The 24821-nt window shown below is 44.4% G+C and overlaps 1 protein-coding gene across 2 annotated transcripts in view; it reads left to right on the top strand.

The window, feature by feature from the left end:
- ERCC6 (ERCC excision repair 6, chromatin remodeling factor) overlaps positions 1 to 22330 on the top strand; it is an 89826-nt gene extending 67496 nt beyond the window's left edge. For both annotated transcript variants that reach the window (XM_066600344.1, XM_066600345.1), the window contains exons 18-21: positions 11836 to 12279; positions 13033 to 13216; positions 15671 to 15749; positions 21727 to 22330. In XM_066600344.1, the coding sequence (XP_066456441.1) occupies positions 11836 to 12279; positions 13033 to 13216; positions 15671 to 15749; positions 21727 to 22140 (1121 nt within the window). In that variant the 3' untranslated portion in view covers positions 22141 to 22330. The remainder of the gene's footprint in view (positions 1 to 11835; positions 12280 to 13032; positions 13217 to 15670; positions 15750 to 21726) is intronic.
- Positions 22331 to 24821: the final 2491 nt, after the last annotated feature.

The following is a 24821-nucleotide window of genomic DNA, read 5'->3' as shown; positions in this document are numbered from 1 at the left end:
TACAAGAAGCCCCGGGAACGCTCGCCTTCCTGCAGTTCCAGGAGCAGCTTGTTGAGCGCCTTCTGTGTGAGACCGCCGCACCTCAGCAAGCTTACGGAGACTCACAGAGCGCCACTTTTTACACCCCATCCCCGCCACTGAGGTCAAAAAATGACTCCCAAAAAGCATGAGAGGAGGGGGGATACCCGGTTTTATTGCCCCATGTGCCCATCCCAACCAGCCTCCATAATTACCCGTCTTTGGAAATACTACACAGTTCACATTATTACTTTTATCTAAGATTTGGGGAACGCCGAAAAGGGTGTGGAGGGGGGGGGGAGGGGATTTTAGGGAGTCAATTTTTATTCCGTACAAATGAGCAATGGGGCCTGGAATTTATTCAGTTGTGCCATGCAATCCAACGGGTGTTCCCTCCATTACAGGCCTTGCCATGTTTCCTGTAAGTAGATTAGGGCCACAATGGGTATGTTTTTGAACACGGGACAAACGGAGGCATCCATTTTGGGGTGAAAGTCTTCATTCCTATGTAAACTGTACAAAAAAAAAAGTTTTTAAATTGACAAAATTGCCAAAAAAATTAAAATTGTAATTTTTTTCTTCTGCTTTGCTGAAATTTATTCAAATACTGTGTGGTCAAAATACGCAGTACACCCCTAGATGAATTCGTTAAGGGGTCTAGTTTTTAAAATGGGGATATTTGTGGGGGTCTTTATAGTTTTGGACGCTCAATGACTCTATAAGTGGGCAATGGGGCCTGGAATTTATTCCGTTGTACCCTAAAATCCAACGGGTGCTCCTTCCATTATAGGCCTAGCCATGTGTCCTTTAAGTAGATTAGGGCCACAAGGGGTATGGTTCTGAACACGGGACAAACAGGGGTATCCATTTTGGGGTGAAAGTCTTCATCCCTATGTGTGCTGTACAAAAAAAACAGTTTTTAAATTGATACAACTGCCAAAAAATGAAAATTGTAATTTTTTTCCTACTGCTTTGCTTAGATTTATTCAAAAATTGTAGGGTAAAAATACACAGTACACCCCTAGATAAATTCGTTAGGGGGTCTAGTTTTCAAAATGGGATCATTTGTGGGGGTTCTCTGTCGTTTTGGCCGCTCAAGGGCTCTACAAGTGTGCAATGGGGTCTAAATCACCTTCATGCTAAATTTCTGTTCTGAAAGCCACCGACTACTCCTTTCATTTTGGGCCCCGTTGTGCATCCAGACAAAAGATTAGGGCCACAATGGGTATGTCTCTGAACACGGGACAAACAGGGGTATCCACTTTGGGGTGCAAGTCTTCATTCATATGTGTGCTGTACCAAAAAAGCAGTTTTTAAAACGACAGAATTGCCAAAAAAACGAAAATCACAATTTTTTCCTTTTGCTTTGCTTCAATTCATTCAAAAACTGTGGGCTCAAAATGGGCAGTACACCCCTAGATAAATTCATTAAGGGGTCTAGTTTTCAAAATGGGGTCACTTGTGGGGGTTCTCTTTGATTTTGGCCGCTCAAGAGCTCTACAAAAGTGCTATGGGCCTAAAACTCCTTCAAGGAAAATCTATGTTCTTAAAGCCACCGACTACTCCTTTCGTTTTGGGCCCCATTGTGCATCCAGACATAAGATTAGGGCCACAATGGGTATGTCTCTGAACACGGGAGAAACAGGGGTATCCATTTCTGGATGAAAGGCTTCATTCATGTGTGTGCTGTACAAAAAAAGCTGTTTTTAAAATGACAGAATTGACAAAAAAATGAAAATCAGAATTTTTTCCTTTTGCTTGGCTTGAATTCATTCAAAAACTGTGGGGTCAAAATGGTCAGTACACCCCTAGATAAATTCGTTAAGGGGTCTAGTTTTCAAAATGGGGTCACTTGTGGGGGTTCTCTTTGGTTTTGGCCACTCAAGAGCTCTACAAAAGTGCTATGGGGCCTAAAACGCCTTCAAGCAAAATTTATGTTCTGAAAGACACCGACTACTCCTTTCATTTTGGCTCCCGTTATGCATCCAGACATAAGATTAGGGCCACAATGGGTATGTTTCTGAACACGGGAGAAACGGGGGTATCCATTTTGGTGTGTAAATCCTCATTTTCATGGGCTCTATAGGAAAAAAAATATGTCTTTAAAATGACATATTTGCAAAAATATGAAATTTTATTTTTTGTCCCCTAAATTGAACTAATTCCTGAAAAGAACTGGTGGGGTCAAAATACTCATGACACCCCTCAGTGAATACACTAAGGGGTGTAGTTTTTAAAATGGGGTCATTTGTGGGTGTATCTATTATTCTGACACTTATGAGCCTCTGCAAACTTGGCTTGGTGCAGGAAAACAAAGTGCTCCTCAAAATGCTGAAAAGTAATGTTAAATTTGTACGTCCTCTAAATGGTTAAAAAAAACACAAAAGTTTTTCAAGTGTGCATTCAGAATAAAGTAAACAGATGGAAATACATATCTTATCAAAAATTTGTACAGTATATTTGGACATATTTGAGATATTACGGTTGAAAATGTGAAAAAATGACAATTTTTTCAAAATTTTTCCAATATTGGTACTTTTAATAAATATACACAAATTATATCGGTCTCTTTTTACAATCTAAATGAAGTACAACATGTGGCGAAAAAACAATGTCAGAATCACTGGGATATGTAAAGCCTTTACGGAGTTATGCCACGTTGAACGACGCATGTCAGATTTCCAAAATTTGGCTCCGTCACTAAGGCGCAAACAGGCTTCGTCACTAAGGGGTTAATCCTTTCAAGAAATTGTCTATGGTTTGAGGCGTGCTTTTATCGTCTTTTAGATTGTAAAGCTTGTTGTAATATTGGCGAAAAACTTCTGTTATTTGAGAAGGATGCATAATCTTTGTTTTTGGGTTATGTGGGTCTGTGATGTACGGAATGGAGGCTTTTTGAGGTCTCTTTTTAATTAATGCGTGAAGGTTTGTTGTTTGAACTATAGAAGGTTTAATGGGAGGATTTCAGTTCTTTATCAAAGTTGTCTAATAATATATTTCTGAGTTTTTGTCTCAGTTCAAAGAGAGTTTTATGTAGGTTTTCAGAAGGTGATTCCCGCATATTTTTTTCTATGTTAGAAATTTGTGTTGTGAGCGTGTTTAGTTTTTTCTTTTTTGTGTTGCGAGCTGATTTTGATTAAGACGCCTCTTATGTATGCCTTGTGAGCATTCCATATAGTTATTGGAGAAACCTCTGGAGTAACATTATTTTTAAAGTATTCGCCAATCTCCGCATGGATAGTTTTGTAATGTTTTGGAAATTTCATGAGAAATGTTATTTTTCCAATTTTTGATTTTTTTCTTGTGTGTGATAGATATTGTAATGGGTGCATGGTCTGACCATGTTATTAAACCTACTTGGGCATCTGTGAGAGAGGGAAGAGCCTTTTTGTTCACTAGGATAAGATCTATCCTTGAGAAGGATTTATACCTCGGAGAGTAGAAGGAGAATTCTTTAGAAGAGGCATTTAGGCACCTGAACGTATCATATAGTGCTTCTTTTTGTAGCCATGGTACAGTGAGGGGGTAGATCTGAGGAGGCCTCTTGATGAGTCTAATATTTTATCTGGCACTGCATTAAAATCACCACAGATGATTAGGGTACCGACCTCGTATCTCCTTATTTTGCTTGCTAATATGTTTAGAAAACGTATGGAAGATTGGTTGGGTCCGTATAAGTTTACCAAAGTGAATGCTTTAGAATTGAGCGTGCCTGTCAAGATAAGGTATCTCCCCGCAGGGTCCAAAATTTGTGTTGATATTTCGGTTTGTATTGTACCTCTGAATGCGATTAATGTCCCTGCACGTTTTCTCGAGGAACAGGCCGAAATGATTTTTGGGAATTTGTTATGCGTAATAGTAGGACCTGTGGAGGCTACGAGGTGGGTCTCCTGAACACATAGTATATCTGCATTGGAGCATATTGCTTCCTTCAATAGGGAGGATCTCTTGAAAGGTGAATTCAATCCATTGGCGTTTATGGAAAGTATTTTGATTGACATGTTTTGTTAGCTTTTAGGATACCTTGTTGGGATGTGGGAGCACAGATAGACCAACAGTTAAACTTTTAAACTTAATAGTATAAGTATGATTCTATAGCATATGACAGACTTGCTCTCCGTACTTATTGAAATTATTGTCAAAATATTGAAATATTGACGGGAAGCAAAATTATGCGTACAAACAAGTGAATGTACTTGAAACTAACTGGGAAAGAAGAGAAATTAGAGCTGAGAGGGTTGTCTCAGGCTAGGGAGCCTGTACAATACTGGCGGGGGGAGAAAAGTTCACCTGGGCATACCAGCCTGGCAGGACCACCTATTTAGGTGAACTGGGCTTCCTCTCATGAAATGTCATTCATTTGTAAGTCGGATCTCTGTATTCTGTGAGATCTTTTTTCCCTGTGGGCTGAAGGCGCTGGGGATGGGGTAGGTTTATACCCCATGATTTGCATAGTTGAAAGGCTTCCTCCGGTTTGAGGATTGCATGGATGATGTCGTCCTACCTAATCAGGATTTTTGTAGGGTATCCTCATCTATATGGTATTTTTTGCTGTCGCAGAGCTGTGGTGATATGGGATAATTTTTTACTTTCTTGCATGGTAGCTTTGGATAAGTCTGAGAATAAGCGGATGTCTTCGTATGGCGCTGGTAGCTGGTTGGCTTTCCGTGCAGCAGACATAAAAGCTTCTTTCCCCAGTCGTCTCCACGACAGCACCAATTGAGATTTCCCCCTCCTGATAGGACAGGAACACACTGAGAGGTTAAAAGCTCCCCCCCTTCCCCACTTTCCTCAGTGTCTTCCTGTCCTGCCAGGACCGCGGCGGCCCATGGGGGGTACAAAGCAGGAGCCTCAGTCCCCCTCGTCCTCCCTGCAGAGTTACAGCACGGCGCTCCAGGAAGCCCTTCGGCGGGGGGCAGGGCGCCGCGTCACGTGTCCAGCGCGATGACGTCATCGCGTCTGCATCAGGAGCGGAGGGGGCGGGGCTTAGCGCAGGAGCGCGAAAATTTAAAAAGATAGGAACCTGAGAGAAGCCAGAACAGACCAGCACTACAGGTCACAAGGTGTCTGCAGCACCGGTATAGCAATGAGTGCTCCAGCCCCAGAGACAGCTGAAACCTCAGCCTCAGCGGCCGTAAGTAGCCAGTGCGGCAAAAAATACAAATGCAAAAATCCAGTGTATTGTGTATGGAAAAATTGCATATTTACCCGCAAAAATGCTTTATTTGTCAGGGGGATAAAAAAGACATCACCCCCCCCCCCCCCCCCCCCCCCAGAACAAAACTCAGAAAATGTGTGGAATGCGGGATAAGACTGCCAGCTACGTACCAGAGGCCTCTATGCAAGACATGCGTATCTAGGCTAGTCAAAGAGGAATCCGGGGGATTCATGGAGGACGTTAGTAAGCTGGTGAAAGAAGAGGTTAGATCAGCCCTAACGTCACAGCTGGCGCCGCCAGCGAAATGCCAGAAAAGGGCGTATGTTCCTGACGAGCCTTCCGACTCCGAGAGTTCTATCGGGTCCGGAGTAAGAGGAACAGGCGGCCGAGGAGTTCTCAGATGAGGAGGACTACTAAAGATACTTATTCCATCAAGACAACTTAACGGAATTGATTGTCAGTCAGGGCTACACTAAAAATGGAAGAGCCCAGAGAACCACGTACCTTACAAGATGAGATATTCGGGGGACTAGGGGAGTGGCGCAAGCATACCTTCCCTGTCCACAAGAATATCACCAAAATAATCCAGAAAGAGTGGAGGAAACCAGATGCAGGCTCCTTCTCCACTAGAGGGGTAAAAAGAAGGTACCCATTCGAGGAGGAAGTTTGCGCAAGCTGGGAGGAGGTACCTAAGGTAGACGTCCCAGTGGCCAAAGTAGCCAGGAAAACGACCCTGCCCTTTGAGGACGCCGCACAGTTAAAAGATCCCATGGATCGCAAAGCTGAGGGCCTTCTAAAGAAATCATGGGAGGCAGTGGCAAACATACTTAGGCCAGGGATCGCAGCCACTTGTGTGGCGCGGACTCTGGGGGTATGGCTAGAACAGCTACACCTAACCAATAAGACGCCGAGGGAACAGATCCTAAATTCCCTTCCGATCCTGCGTATGGCAACAAATTTCCTAGCGCACGCCGCGGCCGAAACTGTCAAACTCTCGGCGAAAGCTACAGCCCGGTCTAACTCAGCCAGAAGAGTGTTATGGCTGAAATCGTGGTCAGGCGACCTAGCCTCAAAAAATAAGCTATGCGCCCTCCCGTTCTACGGCCAGTTTTTGTTCGGACCGGACCTTGACAAGATTCTAGAGAAGGCGGCCGACAAAAAGAAGGGATTCCCGGAAGAAAAGCCACAGAGAGGGAAGACCTTCTTCCGGGCCCCAGTGCAACAGCCAGAGGCCTACCGAGGCAAGTGCAAGACAGGCCGCTGGAGTTACCCCAAGGGGGGCAGAGGAAGGAACATCCTCTTTAACCCCCACCAGGGGGAGCCAAATCAGAGACCCTGACGCCATCCCCGTAGGGGCAAGGCTGGGGAGCTTTGTGGATCAATGGGCCGCGATTTGCGAAGGCCCATGGATCCCAAAGATCTTACAGCAGGGATACCGGATAGAGCTGGTGTCCCTCCCTAGAAGAAAATTCGTTATCACGGGAGGCTCCAAACAGTTACACCTACTAAGGCAAAGCGTTCGGGACCTGCAACAACTAAACGCAATATCCCCCGTACCGCAAAACGAGAAAACCCAGGGCCATTATTTCAGGCTCTTCCTAGTAAGGAAACCCTGCGGGAAACAGCGGATGATAGTGAACCTGAAATGTCTGAACACCTGCATCAGATACAGAGAATTCAAGATGGAGTCCATCTCCTCACCGATAAAGTTGATTCCCAAAGGAGCCTACATGGCATCCATCGATTTAAAGGATGCTTATTTCCCGTACCGATCCACGAGGGGTCCCGGAAATACCTAAGGTTCGCAGTGAATATGGGCAAAGGAATAGAGCACCATCAATTCAGATGCCTGCCCTTCGGGATCTCCTCAGCACCCAGAATCTTCACCAAAATTATGGCAGAGGTAGCCGCCTACCTGAGGAAGAAGTCGGTCCTAATAGTACCCTACCTGGACGATATTTTAATAATAGCAGAGTCCAGAGAACTCCTAACGAAACACCTGAGGATAGTGCTAGAACTTCTCCAATCCTTAGGATGGATCATAAACTGGGAAAAATCCAGCCTAGATCCCGACGAGCAGAAAACGTTTCTGGGTATAATGCTCAACTCAGAATCGCAATGCTCCTGCCTACCCGAGGAGAAAATACAAAAAATCCGACGGCTAGTCAAAGCCTTTCTACGGAGACGATTATGCACAATTCGGGAAGCCATGTCTCTCCTAGGAAGCTTGACGTCATACATTCCAGGAGTGGCATGGGCCCAGGCTCACACCAGAGCCCTGCAAGCCTCAGTCCTATCCACGTGGGACAAAAGGCAGTCCTCTCTAGGGACAAGAATGTATATCCCAAGCGCATGTGGGGAACCAGTTCTTTCAGGGACCATGGCCTCAAAGGACAAAAGAACAGTCCTCAAATTACAGGAAACTACAGGCCGTATGGCAGGTCCTACAGCAGTTAGGGAACTCGCTACGGGACCAGCATATAAAGATACTGTCAGACAATATCACCGCGGTCGCCCATATACGACACCAAGGGGGCACAAGATCTCGCGCCCTGCAAAACATTGCACAGAAACTTTTTCCACTGGGCAGAGGGCCGGATCCTCTCGATCATGGCAACCCACTTGAAGGGGACGCTAAACCAAAAAGCGGACTTTCTCAGCAGGAGGCAAATAGACCCAGGAGAATGGTCTCTCACCCTGGAAGCATTCAGAATCCTGACCAACCAGTGGGGGACCCCACAATTGGACCTGTTCGCAACCAGGGAAAATGCCAAAGTAAGCAACTTCTTCTCCCTCCGGCCAGGAGAGCGTCCGACAGCAGTAGACGCCCTAGGCTAAGACTGGGGAGAGGGGCTGGCGTACGCCTTTCCTCCTATACCGTTGATCCCCAGAGTCTTACAACATTTCAGAACCCAGGTATGCACACTAATCCTGGTGACCCCCCTTCTGGCCCAAGAGAAGCTGGTTCGGTCTTCTAGCAACATTGAGCGTCCAGGACCCAGTCACCTTCCCTACCTGGACAGATCTTCTATCGCAGGGGCCACTGAACCATCCGAGCCTAGACAAGCTCCACTTAACAGCATGGCTCTTGAGGAATCCTCACTAAAAGAGAAGGGATTCTCAGAGAGAGTAGTAGAAACGTTAATGTCCAGCAGAAAAAAGACGACCCACCTTATCTACCAGAAAGTTTGGAGAAGGTTTTCCTCATGGAGACAGGGAAGGGATCGCGGGGATTCTATCCCGGACATCCCTCTAATCTTAGAGTTCTTGCAGGAGGGCCTAGAGATGGGCCTCTCTCCAAGCACCCTGAAGGTCCAGGTCGCAGCCCTTAGCGCCATATGTGACACAAAGTTCGCAGACAACAGATGGGTCAACAGGTTCCTAGCAGCAGCAACTAGATTACGGCCTAGGCCCATAAATCTTTTTCCAGACTGGAACCTTAATTGGGCTCTAAGGGCCATGACAACGGTACCATTCGAGCCGATCGGAGCACTACCCATAAAAATGCTTACTATCAAGACCATTTTCTTAGTAGCCATCACCTCCGCAAGACGGGTTAGCGAGCTGCAGGCCTTGTCCATTCGCCACCCGTTCCTGAAAATCTCGGACACCAAATTAGTATTTAAAACGGACCCTGCGTTTATGCCAAAAGTAGTATCACATTTTCATAGGTCCCAAGACATAATAATCCCCTCATTTTTTAGTAAACCTAAAAACGAGGAAGAAAAAACCCTAAACTGCCTGGACGCTAGGAGAGCAGTCCTAGGCTACATAGAGGCGACAAGCCACTGGAGGCGGGATGACAACTTGTTCGTCCAGTTCAGTGGCCCAAATAAAGGGAGCAAAGCAGCGAAAAGCTCCATAGCCAGGTGGATCTGCCTAGCCATCATAGAGTCCTATAAGGCCCTCGGGAAGGAAATCCCTTTAGCTTTTAAAGCCCATTCTACAAGGGCAGTAGCATCCTCATGGGCCGAACATAGCTCAGCTTTGGTCGAGCAGATATGCAAAGCCGCAGTCTGGAAGAAACCCCACACGTTCGTTAAACACTATAGGGTAAAAGTGCAGCAGGACGAGGACATGGCCTTCGGCAGCAATCCCACCCTAGGGAAACTTTAGTTGGTACATCTCAATTGGTGCTGTCGTGGAGGCGAGTGGGGAAAAAATAGATTATACCTACCCGATAATCGGGTCTCCAGTAGTCTCCCTGACAGCACCCGTACCTTCCCCCCCTAAATTGATAGAAAAGAAACTATAGAATATAATATATAAAAAAAAATATAACATAATTTTATAATAATAATAAAAAAAGCAAAAAAAAAAAAAACCCCGGTTAGGGGAAAAAATTTAAGTTGAGCTCCTACCCCGGCAATTCGTTAGAATCCACTGAGGGAAGGGGGGGAGCTTTTAACCTCTCAGTGTGTTCCTGTCCTATCAGGAGGAGGAAATCTCAATTGGTGCTGTCGTGGAGACTACTGGAAACCCGATTATCGGGTAGGTATAATCTATTTTTTTGTTTGGAAGAAATGTATTCTTGCGATAATGTCTCTTGGTACAGAATCGGCGAGATAGCTGGGCTTAGGAAGTCTGTGAGCTCTGTCGACCGCTAAATCTAGTGTGGATGCGTTAGGAAGCAGAGTGGCCACTAGGCGGTTTAGATATTCAGGAATTTCAGATGTTAATATAGACTCCGGAACTCTGCGAATTTTAATATTATTTCTTCTGTTTCTGTCTTCTATATCTGCGATTTTTGTTTACAGTTGGGATACTTCCTCTACTAGCTCGTAGTGCGCATCTATTAGTGCGTTGTGGAATTGTGAAAATTCTCCCATTTTATTTTCCGTTTGTGAAACTCTTGCGCCTATATCCTCTAATGAGCTTTTTAGGGAGGTTTTTAAAGAGTTGAAATTAGATTGTAGTGAGTCATTTAAAGCCATCACCATGTCTTTAATAAATGTTTCTGAGGCTGGTTGTGAGGAAGAGGGTAAAGCAGCAATATATTCTTTAAGAGTGGGCGCTTGAAATTCTGCATTTATAGTGTCCTCTATCCTGGGTCTTTGTTTTTGTGGACTTGCTGAGGGAGAGTGATCTATATTTGTTTGCTGCAGGGTGGCCGGCGCCATTTTGTGAGCAGCGTGTGGGGCCGTGCTGTGTCTTTTCCCTGCATTTTTGTGTTGCGTAGGGGCAATATGAGATTCACTCACCACTCCTTGTAGAAGAGGCTCTGGTGAGGATCCTCTCCGTGCCTTTGGGGAAGAAAAGTTCTCTCTTCTGTTTCTTGCGCTGGACACAGAGGATGTCGGAGGGCTTGCTGCAGCGGCGCGCCGGGTGGCCGGAGCGGAGAAAAAGTCGTCTAGCCGCTTAGGCTGAGGGAGAGTGGAGCTCTTCTGCGAGACATCTCCGGGTGAGTGCCGGCTTCCAGAGCGATTACCGGTGTGGTATATCGGGAGAGGGAGCTTTTTAAGTCGCTGTGCAGTCGCTTTTTGATGGTGTGCCTAGCGGAGGTTAGGTATTACGTTGCCATCTTGTGCTCGTCCAGGCCACGCCCCGATGAGTTGTATTTTTCATTAGTGCTATATAATGTATTAGAAAACTTCTGAAAAATTCTAGGTGGAATGAAATGGGAAAAAAATAAATTAATTCTGCCATCTTTGGGTGTGTCCTGTTTTTGCGCTGTGCACACTGCAACAAAAATGGCCTGATAACTTTATTCTATGGGTCATTTTTTTTTTTTTTTTGCTGTACTACTTTTATTTTTTTCCAAAAATATATTTAATTTTTTTTTCATTATTTTCTGTCGCTATTTTCTGTCAGCCGTAACTTTTTTGTCGACATAGTTGGGCGAGGGCTCATTTTCTGCAGAACGTCCTGTAGTTTCAATTGATACCATTTTGGCCTACACATGAGTTTATTATATCTTTTCTTCAAGGTGACGGAAAGAAGCGTGATTCAGATGTTATTTTTTTTTCTAACAATGTTTATCGTGTGGGGTAAATAATGCGTTACCTTGATAGATCAAACTTTTACGGACGCAGCGATACCAAATATGTGTTTTGTCTTTTTTATTTAGATTCTTTTATTATAAATGGGACTTTTTTTTTAAAAATTAATAAAACTTTTTAAAACTAATCTTTACATCTTTTTTAGTCCCCAGAGGGGACAAGTACTTGCGATGATTTGATCACTGCTGCATTATGATGTAATGCCATAGCTTTACATTATACCGTCATCTGACAGGCAATCTATGAAGCCACGCCGCAGGCATGGCTTGATAGGCAATCTGCAATGGCAGGCCTGGGGCCTTCAGAACGACCCTGCTGCCATGGCAACTGCATAGCTACCTGTGAAGGGCAGTGTGGGATCCCTGTACATTAATCGTGGCATTTAAAGCGTTAACAGCTCCAATGATCGGCGCTGTTTTGGGCAGGTGTCTGCTGTAAGAAACAGCCTTCACCCGCATTGTATGGAGCCGGATCGACACGCGATCTCCCTTCATACATATTCCGCCACTACAGCATGTAACTTGTGTTAGTGTGGGATGCACACATATTTTGTACAGGACTCTAGACCTATCACAAGTGCTGCCTCTAATCACTTGTGTGGAATGCATTAAGTTCTGGAGATGCCATCATTGTTTGGGACATGTCCCTTCTCTCTTGTAGGAATTGGATCAGATGTTAAGCTCTCAAAGTATGCTAAAACACAAGTCAATGGTACGTCAAAAGAATGTTCTTCAAATATGTTTAAAAGTGATCATCCTGAGCTCTGCGCATCCTCGCCATCTGGAAGTGCTGCTCTATCTACAGGCACAGAGGCTAAAGTGCAAGACAAGTCTAGTGTAGGTAGGAGTCCTGATCTCCACCTGGAAGGGAATAAAGAAAGTGAACATTCAGTCTCTGCTGCTCCTTCTCAACTTCATCACAAACACAAAGCCAAAACAAAACACCAGGACAAAAAGAAAAGAAAAAAGAAAGATGCCAAGTATGACGGAGAGAGGGTCTCTCATTTAGTCAAGCAAAAGCCCTTTAATAAGGAGGTGCTAGAGGAGCATGAGGAGAACAGGAAGAATGATGAGTATGTCTTGGAGAAACTCCTGAAAAAGTCTGGTACGTCTTACCCTGAAATGTGTATTATATACTATATAAAGTTCTAGTAAGCAAGGTGTTATTCCCGTCGGATAATGTGATGGCGTATTACTAGGATATACTAGCACACTTTATCACTCCCCCTCTAGATAATTTCTTTCTCTTCACTCCTTCCTTGCACAGTGGTTACCCAGTGCACAGCGAACTGCAGGATGGCCTCAGTGAATGGCTGGGAGCGCCGCTATACAATGAGAAGGGGATAAATCAGCACGGCCCTTCATTCTTCAGATTTGTGGGGTCCTATGATAAAGTGATAGACTATCCAGCTTTCCCTATGTAGAGTTTCAAAATAAAGAGTTAAAGGAGTTTTATCATTAAAACAAAACCTTGTCCACCCTATGGGCCCGGCATAAAATAAAAAAATAGTTCATACTCACCTCTCCTCAACGCCGCTTCTGGGTAGACTGACTGCAGTAGTCTCCTGCCTTTCGCCAGGCATTTAGAAGCCGCAGTGTCACTGTAACTAACTAACCATCATGGCGGCCAGGATGTGAGCTCTGATGCTAATAATTAGGATGGTAACGCTGCAGCCTCTGATTGGCCGCAGCAATCACCTGACTTCTGGCAGACTGTCAGCTGGGTCCCGGGGGTTTTGTTTTTTAACTGTACGCTGGGCCCCCGTGGGTGGACTGGTTTGTGTTTTAATGATAAAACCCCTTTCAACAGATCTTATGTCAGAACTCGGATTGTACTAACTGACGTGTGTGCCCCCAGGTGTTCACAGCGTGATGAAACATGACGTCATTATGGATGCATCTAGTCCAGATTATGTGCTTGTTGAAGTAGAAGCTAGTCGAGTAGCCCAGGAGGCCCTGCGAGTTCTAAAAATCTCTCGACAACGTTGCCATACTGCCCGGGCTGGCATCCCCACATGGACGGGGACTAGTAGTGTGACAAGGTAGGTACCATAGACCCTTTGCTCTAGTTCACATGTGTAAAGTATTTAATGGCTGCCTTCTTTGTCTTGTAATCAGTGATGGAAATTGGAGCCTTGTAGATTGCTGAGTGCATCTAAACTTGTCATACACACATTTAGTGGATCCAGATCACCATGTCATGTCATGTCAATGAACAGAAATATACACAATTGTTTGTTTCAAGAAGGTTAAAATCACCTTTAACTGCTTTTTCATCTCTGAAAAAAGTGGGGTGTGTGTTACTTATGCTTAGGTTTTCAGTGCACTAAAAAGTATTGCATGTTTGTCACATAATTGCATCTGATACTGATACAAAGTGTAATATTGTGCATTTGAGAACACATCATTAAAGAGACTCTGTCACCACGTTTTTGATAGCTCCATCAGGTAGCACCTGTCACACTGATTACTGTGATGTGTCTGTTGTGGGGATCTGTGCAGGAGTTTAGGAGAAACTTACATTTAGTAGCAGCCAGACACAGAACTAGTCCTGCATATTCATGAATTGCAGCTAGCCACACACCCACCACACCCTCTAAGCTAATGATCAGCAGCTATCTCTATGCACAGTAATAAGTAGAAAGCTGTCAATCATTGGCTAAAAGGCGGGTTGGGTGGAGCTAGCCTACAGCTTATTAATATCCAAGACTACTTCAAGTAGTCCCCTATGCATGTGCTGCTACTGATAAAATGCAAGTTTCTCCAAGCCTCATGCACACATCCAAAGCAGAGATATCAATGTAATCAGTGTGCTTGTCACTATGTTATGCTGCCCTTAGAAACAGGTGCAGGAAGATGGTGAGAGTCTGTCTAAGGGTCCTCTCACACATGGACGCGGCAAAGTGCTGCGATTTTTACTTTCGCTTATGGCACCTACGGCCAACAGCATGTTTTAGAGCTCCCCATCATTTCCAACACGATGATGTGTGCTAAACGGCCAAAGATAGAGCAGACAGTGCTCGAAAATTGCGGCACTGGAAAGTGCCGTCCAGCGCCACGATCGAATGCATGTCTCCGAGGCCCCATTGATTTCAATGGGAGTATTATACCGCGATTACTGTGCCGTTGAAAACGCTGTATTAATCGCAGTAAAAAGGACCTGTGTGAGAGAGGCCTAAGAGTAGAGCCACATGTACAGGTACGGCACTGGAGATAAAGCAGCCCACTATATGACCCTTATCACGTGAGAATAGCTCAACACATTGCTGTTGTATCTTTCAATCTGGCGGTCCCTGTAATGTGCTGCCTCGGGCTGTGAACGCGAGAGGATATTGCTACATGAATGCTATGCCTCGATCAATAGAAACTCGGGAATAGAGTAGGGAAAAATGTTCAACTGTATCAGTTAGAAAAAGTGTGTAGACTCCCTGTAATACCATAGTGAGGGTCAGACTTTCCTACTAGAGAAGACTTACAGTGAATCTAACCACTCATTGGTCTGCTAAAATGGTACCTAAGTCACAGTAATGACTGGAGGGATGAATGTCAGGCGCAGTTATTTTCTAAATGGGGACAGAGTGCGTCGGGGATCATTCCAGCCATTCGCTTCCATTCATAAATGGGCAGTCGCTCAAAGATTGTTTATGCGGGCCAAAAGTCGCTTGGTCGTCCTTTTGTACAAGAATCCGCTGACAGAGCACTATCGCCCCCTATTTGCTATTTCTAGCCATAATTTGGGTGATGATCACCCTGTGTAAAGGTGTCGTAATCTAGAAAGTTACATAAGAAGCAAAATTGCATATAAAGACTTGCAGGCTTATGCTATGCCCTTTTGTGTCCGTGTTTTGAACTGCGAAGTCTGGATCTGTATGTGTACATTTGTGCAGTGTAACCTTAGAGCTAGCTTTTCCCTACGAATGTTTTTGATTTTATAGCCCAACTGCTGTCTACCCCCCTAGAATATCATTGAGTTGCACAATGTCTGGTGTATAATGTTGAACAGATGTGCTGCTGTGATCAGGTTGCATGTATAGATGTGCCAATCATCTACTGCGCTCTTCATCTTGTGGTATCCTTATAAGAGCGGCACAAGACAACCAGCTTTAAAGCCAAATCTTTCTTAGCATTGTGAAAAGTCGGAATATTTCACGGAATTGACTGAATCATATCCAGAAGCAGACAGCCCAAAGTAACAGCACTGATGTAGACTCAATGCAGCAACAAGGCTGCAACAGAAGCCAAAGGTACTCTCTTTGGAATGCAGGGATTCACCATGCAGTTCCTACTACTGACCTGTAGATGGTGCTATGTGTTCTAATTTATATTTAAAAGGTGACTAAAGGTAGACATAATGCAAAGTATTTTAAGGGAAATTTATTTTGCATTGTTTGTCTTCAGTGTCTGTAAATCTTTTTCTTTTTTTTCTGCCTATTTTGTCCTTTGTACAATTTTTTTTTCTACATATGAGAAAATACAACTATATATTTGCCTTCTAGACGGTTTGGTCAGAAAAGGAACCCTCTGTTACATAGTGCGGATGTCCCTGAACCCAAGAAGCTTCTGGACAAGTGCAAGGTACAAGTGTCTGCTTGCTGAAACATAGCACTGTGTTGTGAGGTGCAGGTACTGAAATATAGATGAGATGCTGTAGGAGCAGAAGATTAGAGGAAGGTGTGTAGGGACGATTACAGCAGGACCTCTTCCCGGCGCTGTGATCTCTGCTGGCCAAGCTTCCCCACACAGAGCAAGGATCAAGAACACTAATGTGACAGCACAAATTGTTTCAAAGTCAAGCTGACAGTGATCTCTGCGCTTGAAGCCGGCCCAGGAGATCGCAATGCTGGGAAGTAATTGCCGTCTCGCAGGAATCCTTTTTGTTTTCTTTTCTCAAGATTTGCATCTAATTGATCTCAATGAAGCCGCTACATATGTTTTATAATTGTACTCTGGTGATTGCATCCTTTCACATGAATGGACGCTGCCTGTAATTATCCGTCATGTAACTGGAATTTATTATGTGGGAAACACAGTTGGAGCTGTTTAAGGATCGCTTCTTGGTATTGATTTCTAGACCAAATCTAGTGTTTGCCGACATTACTAACATATTTATGTGCAGTAAAGGAGCCAGCAGCGTGCAGCATCTATTCAGAAGAGTTGTGTGACTGCCATCCATGGGCTTAGTGTACAATTATATTACCATCATTGGAATAACCTGCTGAGATCCATGTAGATTGCCCTCACAAGATCCAGACTATTACTATAAGCACATTTAAGGTTCATTTTTGGCTTAAATCAATAGAATGTGGAAAATCTCTCTAGTTATGAAGGCCATGAATCTCTCCAGCATACACCCGCTCATTATCCAGAAAGCTAATTGGCTGCAAATTTCCACTATTGCAGATTAAAACAGAAGAATGTGTTTGATAGGATGCAGTTACATAGTTACACAAGTCTTTTAAGTTCATTCTTTCCTCAGATCCATAACACCAAAAAAGAGAATCCAAACACATATGGTACTTGCCCAACAAATGACTGACCGGAGCATAAACGTACCGGACAAACATGTCCACAACACCAAAGGGAAAAGGAATAAAAATATCTTTATTAGTACAAAATACTGAAAAAGACCGATCCAAACAGAAAATAGCAACAGTGGGCAACCCACACACGGGATAACCGGTACAACCACTATATATCTAGCCTGCTGGACGTAAAGACAAAGGTATATACCAGATAAATCTCAGATCCAATGTAATGTGCCTGTAGGTGTGCAGATGGAGAACCTACCACACCCAGTGTTTTTTTAGCAAGTGCTTCTTGGGATCTTTCCTCAGATCAGTATCTAGCACTTATTGCTTTAAGGGGTTATCCACAGAGAAGAACCCAAACCAGCTCAAGAAGACATAAAGACATACCTCCTGATATCCCACCACTTCCAGTGCACCTTGCCTGGTCCCTTACTGGTTGTCACTTCCTGCTGCAGCGAGAAAGTGATGACCTAGTCCACACCAGGGACATGTGACTGCTGCAGCAAATCACCACATCACTTTAGTGGTTATCTGTCCCTGGCCGTCATTACCACTGTAGCTGGAGGTGAAGACAGACAGACCAGGAGCAGCAGGGAATCAAATAAGGTACCGTATTTTTCGCTTTATAAGACGCAGCTGATGATTAGACCCACCTAGGTTTTAGAGAAGTAAAATGGGGAAAAAAATATTTTGAACTCCCCCAGACCAGGCAGTGAGGGAGGTATTACATTAGGAATAAAGAGCAGTAGAAATGAAGTATATGCCATTTAGGATCCGGGAGAGCTGAGTGTAAATGTAATGGTTATCTTACTACTTGTCACCCAGCTTTTCAGGAGCCCTGAATACCATGTTTGACTAGGTATGTATGTGCTATACATGCTTGCATAACTCTGCAGTTGTCATTCAGGATCCTGGAAGAGCTGGGTGACTATGTAATGAGGATTCCATTCGTTGGCATCCAGCTTTCCAGGAGCCCTGCATGGCATGTCTCATTATGGGTTATGTATGGAGTATACATCAGTGCATAACTAGTCAGAAATGTATACAACATACAGGCAGCTCTTTCTCCCCTTCCCTCTGCTATGTAGCTGGCAAATGTGAGAGCTGTCTTTAACTACAGCTGATTGATAAGTGAGAGGTGGGGGGGGGGGGGCAGCAGTTCCTCTTACTAATCAGCTGTTTTATGGGCGCTGGGTTCTGCTATGGAGTGATCGTTATCACACTGTCTGTGGGCTTCATAACAGGAGCCGCTGGCCGCCTGACCAACTACTGAGCTCCCTCCTGCTCCCCCACCCCCACCAATCAGCTGTTTTATGAGCACCAGGCTCTGCTATGGAGCGATCATTATCACACTGTCTGTGGGCTTCATAGCAGAAGCCGCTGGCCGCCCGTACAGCTCCCTGCTGCTCACACACCCCCACCAATCAGCTGTTGCGCAGGCTGCTCTACTCTCCTACTGTGTTGGCTTTGTATGCTGGCTGTACATTCGCTCTATAGGACGCACTGACTTTTTCCCGCCACTTTGGAGAGAAAAAAAGTGCATCTTATAGAGCGAAAAATACAGTACGTTTTTTGGGTTTTTTTTAGTGCTTTTACCAACTCTGAGCGAGTTTGACATTTTTTTTTTTTTTTTTCCATGGCTACATTTTTTGGTGACACTTAAAGGGGTTGTCTCGCGAAAGCAAGTGGGGTTAAGTACTTCTGTATGGCCATATTAATGCACTTTGTAATATACATCGTGCATTAATTATGAGCCATACAGAAGTTATTCACTTACCTGCTCCGTTGCTAGCGTCCCCGTCTCCATGGCTCCGTCTAATTTCGGTGTCTTCTTGCTTTTTTAGACGCGCTTGCGCAGATGGGTCTTCTCAGCAGGCTGGAATCGGCACATGTGACGGGGGCGGAGCTACGCAATGACGCATACAAGGGGGCGGAGCCAAACCGCCGATGGTGCCGAGCCGAAGGAAGAAGACCCATCTGCGCAAGCGCGTCTAAAAAAGCAAGAAGATACCGAAATTAGACGGAGCCATGGAGACGGGGACGCCAGCAACGGAGCAGGTAAGTGAATAACTTCTGTATGGCTCATAATTAATGCACGATGTATATTACAAAGTGCATTAATATGGCCATACAGAAGTACTTAACCCCACTTGCTTTCGCGAGACAACCCCTTTAAGAATAAGTTGTGATGTGTTATTCCTCATTTCTGGCCACTATATGACTTGTATCCTATATTTACCAGTTTTTCCCTGCTGCTGGCTGTATCAATAATTTACAGTTTTCTCTGAACTGGTGGCAATCCTTCTATACACTGCACAGAGAGAAAACAGCATGTTCTGCTCTCTAGCGCACACACATAAATATCTGCATCAGGAAGGCCACTAGAGAGATACGAAGTAACTTAGATGAGATTCCAGTAGCTGTAGCAGTAAATAACTCCCTGTTAGTGGTATAGACATGCGCAGTACAGTTTAAAAAAAAAAAATCTCTTGCTTTTCCGCGAGATCCGCAGTGTCAGCTGTGGACGTGCCGTTGGTCGGACGGCTTCCATTGACTTCAGTGAAAGCCGTAAGTGCGGGATCCGCATAAAAATGCTGCGTGGGTGTCCAGTGCAGATTCCACAAATCAAACCGGCCCTGGAAATGAGGCCTAAGTCTTCTTCCACCTCCCCCCGACTTCTATGGCTGCATGAGTCATCACCCTCCACCTCCTAAGATAATATAGAAGTCCCTCACATAGATTGCATTTTACTGGTGAAACACTTCAAGAGTTTTCTGATTCTCTATAGGTCTATGTTCACATGGTGTGAATTGTGCTGAACTGACAAAAGCAGGCAAGGTGCGGAATGGTTGGTAATTGTTTCACCCACCGGAGAAGAAGCCAGACTCCGTTTTAGATAAATAAATAAATCTTGGTATTTGTATAGCGCCAACTTATTCCGCAGCGCTCTTCAGATAGGCTGCATGAGCTTTTTCTTTTATTCAATAAATGTATAAACACAATATCAAGCAACAATGCTTAAAACATTGGAGTGTATAAAACACATTATTTTATTATCCTCGCAAAGCTCTAAGATCAAACAGCATATAAACCATAATAGAGTATCAGGAGTCCATCTGCCCCAGTCGACTTATGTTTTGCAAACTCCACCTCTTCTCCAAACTCCAGAAAAGGATGAGTTGTCTAACAATATGGATTACTGCAATAGCCAATAGAAATTGTAAGGAAACAAAGTGGGTGAGTTGTTTATCTCCTGCCTGGACTGTTCCCACTAGCTGCTTCTGGGCTGCAGAGGTGACATGGCTGCTGAGTCCTGACTGTTGGAAGAGAGTCTGTTCCAGCATCCTCAGAGGACCAGGGTGGAAGCCAAGGACGTCTCTCAGACCAAACAAAAACACCCCCGGTGACTGTGCTGGAGATAAGTTCTCATCTGCCCCATCCTCTGATGAAGCTGGGTCACCTCTAAAAATCTGCCGGGGGGTGAATCTCTTACTTTGTAACTGCTGGTAGGCAGTGTAGCAATGTCCCTAGGTCTTCCACTGCGGATAGCAAAGTTCAAGTACTAGTTCTTTTACTGAACTGGATCGTTTCCTATATATAATTATTGGGGCAGAAGCATTCAACGGTGCATTTAGTACACACTTTTGCTTTAAGGATGGCTCTCTGGCTGTCCTCCCCATAGAGACAAGGGAAGTATTAACGTTGTTCTCCAGGTGCATTAAGCCGCTACAGTCCTAGATTGTCCACAATAGCAGGAAAGTTATTCCAGTGAGCTGCATAGAGCGTTCCGCTAACCGCAGACCGGGTGGTCATTACAGAAATACAGAGGGTATAAGTAGTGATCAGGCAGAGTACTTTGAGTGCTCTCCCTCATTATTAAGGAAGCTGATGGAGGGAGTTGACGCTGCTGCGCCCCCTTACTATTGTCAGTTAGTCGCAGCAACTTTTTACCAAGATTTTTTCTGATGGTGGGTATTTTTACTGACATATTGATACAGAATACAAGGGCAGGTGCAGACTCCACATCTTTCAACATGCAGATGGGCGCATTGCTATATGGAGGAGCACTGTACATGTACAGTATACTGATGAACCCACACACCTACTACATATTGGGGAGAGGGGCTGCTTAGTATTATACTAACACATAGATGTGGCAAAAACAGGGTGCCAGTCCCACTGATATGTGTAGTGCACCATGCAAGCTTACTACATATTAATGATGCCACATATGATTCCACCTGGTAGGCTGGCATGAACTTCAAACGTCAACCACACTGGCACTGACATCCTGCTTGCTGAAAAAATAATGATAAATATGAGGTATTAGTTAATATTTTGGCCAAAATGTACAAGCTTGCAACTGACGTCAAGAGTGCTCATATTTTTGAGACTACTCACATTACACACCAATCAGAGAAAAAGGATGATCAATTCAAAAAATCACCGAAGGCGGCCATACTTGCTGGTATGCTGATAAAGGAGACAAAATATAAGGGCAGGAACAAACTCCAGGGTGCGAGTGTGGGCGCTGGGCTCCACTGCTGCAGCCTGCTGTGATTCTGGTAAATCCTGTGACAGATGATGCCCCAGAAATCAGGTGACCAATGCAGCCATTGAGAAGCTGTAGCATTATTTGTTTGTTCCTCTGGCATCGGTATTCACATCCTAAGCGCACCATGATACCAGGAGTTCAAAAATATGAATGTGATTTCCTGTGACATCATCTGTCATAACAAACCCCGGGACTGCTGTAGCATTGGATCCCAGCGGCCGTGGCGGGGAAAGTATATCCCTGTTTATTACTTTCAGGGGGTCCTAATGACAGGAGGTTGTATAGTAACCGAACAAACCCTTTAAGAAGATAACCCATAGCAATAAAAAAGTAGTACATATTTTATAAAGACTATTTAAAGACTTGTTAACTTTGCATTTAGGAAACATTGGAACAAGAAAAATCTTGTAAAGATGAACTTTCTAAGTTCTCTATGCTGTCTCAACAATTTCTATGTTTCCTTTTTCAGGATTTAAAGACTGTTAAACAAGAAGAGTGCAAGGAGGTTACCTCCTCTCATTTCAGCGGAGACACCGCAGCCTCAGACTCAAGTACTTCTCTCTCTTCATCCAATTTACTTGCTCGTATGAAGGCAAGAAATCATTTAATCCTTCCTCCCAGAGAAGTCAGTGAGATAGGAGGTGTACCTGCAAGAGCAGATCCCACACAGCATGACGAGTTGCTAGCAGATATGAGAAATTTCATAGCATTCCAAGCACAGCAAGATGGAGAGGCCAGCACCCAAGAGCTGCTGCAGGAGTTTGAACATAAGCTTTCTCCTTCACAGTCCTGTGTGTTCCGAGAACTGCTGCGTAAATTGTGCACCTTTCATAGAAAATGTGATGGTGTTGGAGTCTGGAGACTGAGGTCTGAATTCCACTGAGATTTACAAACTTCAGAGAGTGTACAACAACTGCACTACCTTGTGACCTGCATAGTATTGGTGCCAAGTACTGAGACCAACTCACTTTAACCTCAGGACACAGTGTTTATGTGATAAAGCAAAACTGTGTTTTGCACATACAAACATTCAACATTTGCAATGTTTTTGCAGCATAAATTTTTAAAATGTGTGTGTTCATTCTGTATTGTTTTAAATGTTGACCAATTATTCCTTTTAACCCCTTGGAGGTACGGTGGATGTGTGTGAGGATTTTAATGAATGGGCTCAAGAGTTGTGGCTGTTCTATACGCAAGATGGGCTGACAGTATTATACAGCTGACCTCCACCTGCAGTAGCCTGGATCAGAGAGAACTTCAATCTTGGCCATTTAACATCTTAGATGCCCATGTTAGAGGGAGACGTCTTTCTCTGTGACCGTATCAACCTCTTTCCTCTGTAACTCCATTTAATTTCCTTGCAGGAAAATGATAAAAGCTCATGATGTCCATTGAAACTAATTACCTGTCCTTACAATGCACAGAAGTGCCTGGTCCTCCAGAGAGTGAGAGAAGTTTTTAGTAACTTTTGTATTTGGTTTATTAATGGGGTCCCAAACAACAAGGTGAAGAAAACTGTATTTTACTATACAAGTAGCAGTGTATTTCTATATATACCGGTATCTAATAGTGCCATTCAGAGCAACACTGTGATAAATGGCATGCATCTTTCTCATCTGTATCATTGGGGGACACAGCTTAAAACCTTGGATATAGCTATTGCCACTAGAAGGTTGACACTAAACAGAAAGTGTTAGCTTCTCCTACGAGTTATTTTCCCCTGCAGGCACTAGTCTAAATAGTTTTAGCTTAGTGTGTAGGAGGCAGACCTCGTTCTTGCCAGTCTTCAACTACCTCTCGCATTCAGGGAATACAGGAAGGCAGGACTCTTGTCTGTTACCCCAGCGAGGAGGACAGTTAACCATGCTGTTGCCTGTCCTAACGTTACTTAGAAGGAAAAAAAAGGCACATTCAAGGTCTGACATTTTTGCATGGAGTCGCTAAGATCTGTAATTGCCTCCATGGAACCTCAGGAGTTTTTGTCATCCATCGACATCAAGGGTGCCTACCTTCATTTTCCCAGCGCATCAGCAATTCTCTCTGCTTTGCCATCCGGTTGAATCACTATCCGTTCAGGGCACTTCCATTTGGGTTGGCAATCCCCTTCCATATTACCCGCCATCCCCCGAGTTTCCACCCAGGCTTCAGTGATGGCTATTCTCTATACCAAGTGGCTATTCCCTATGTCGATAACAGCATGTTAAAAGACCCGACCATGGCAGCCAACCTGAAAAGTCTCCATATCACTCTGGACATGCTGTCCAGGTTTGGATCATCATCGAAGAGTTTTGTAAACGGCTGTAAACTAATCTAACGAGTCCTCCTATAATATTTTCACCCTCGAGGGACTGTTCTGGAACATCCCATGGTCTTAAGCTGTGACCTCCTATGATACAGACAAGAAAACAAGGTTTTTGTATTTACTCTAAAATCTCTTTCTTGTTTTTGTTAATTGGGGACTAGAGATGAGCGAGCATACTCGATAAGGACAAATACTCGAGCGAGTATTGTCCTTTTCGAGTACCTGCCCGCTCGTGAGAAAAGATTCGGGGGGAGCTTCCTTCTGCTCACTCGCTCACTCCCGCAACACACTGCCCACCCCCGCCATCACCCTAATCTTTTCTCTCGAGCGGGCAGGTACTCGAAAAGGACAATACTCGCTCGAGTATTTGTCCTTAGCGAGTATGCTTGCTCATCTCTATTGGGGACACATCACCCGCCCATGCTGTAATTAGTATTTTTACAGATATTTTCTTCCTTGTTGGGAGAGATCAATTTGCAATTGCACTTGGTGCTACATCTAATTAGTGTTTTAATAATGTTGTTGGCATGTGGTCTGAATAATTGTATCCTAATTAGAGATGAGCGAACGTACTCGTTTCAAGTACTTACGCGCCCGAGTACCGCCATTTTCGAGTACTTCAGTACTCGGGTGAAAAGATTCGGGGGGCGCCGGGGGGCGGGGAGAGGCGTGGCGGTGCGGGGGGTAGCAGCGGGGAACAGGGGGGAGCCCCCTCTCTCTCCCTCTCCCCCCCACTCCCCACTGCTACTCCCCGTGCCGCCACGGCGCCCCCCGAATTTTTTCGCCCGAGTACGGAAGTACTCGGAAATCGCGGTATTCGGGCGAAAAAGGGGCGTGGCCGAGCACGTTCGCTCATCTCTAATCCTAATACTAGTAGGATAATTGTATCCTACTTGGCTGCTCCTAATGCTTGCATACAAACTAGGAGGAGCTAACTTTTCTCTGCTTAGTGTTCGCCTCCTAGTGGTAGTAGTTATACCCACGGTCTTTAGCTGTTTTCCCCAATGAACAAAATGAAAAAGAGATTGTACGGTAAGTACAAAATTGTTGTATTCTGTGATTCTATGTAAATAACACATATGAAAGGAATGGATAGTATTGACTCTGTCACCTGTAGTTTACTTATGAATTTGATCCGTGGCTTAGATAATGTACAAAGTCACTACAGAGCTATGGAATTTTGTGAGTGTATTGTAATGCAGTTTTTGTTACAGGTGAAACAATATTATACTGCATATCTGTAAATATCCATACCATATACT

This window comes from Eleutherodactylus coqui, chromosome 4 (genome assembly GCF_035609145.1).
Source record: "Eleutherodactylus coqui strain aEleCoq1 chromosome 4, aEleCoq1.hap1, whole genome shotgun sequence".
Lineage (NCBI taxonomy): Eukaryota > Metazoa > Chordata > Amphibia > Anura > Eleutherodactylidae > Eleutherodactylus > Eleutherodactylus coqui.
Note: the sequence above shows the minus strand (reverse complement) of the source record. Positions and strands in the feature narration are given on the sequence as shown.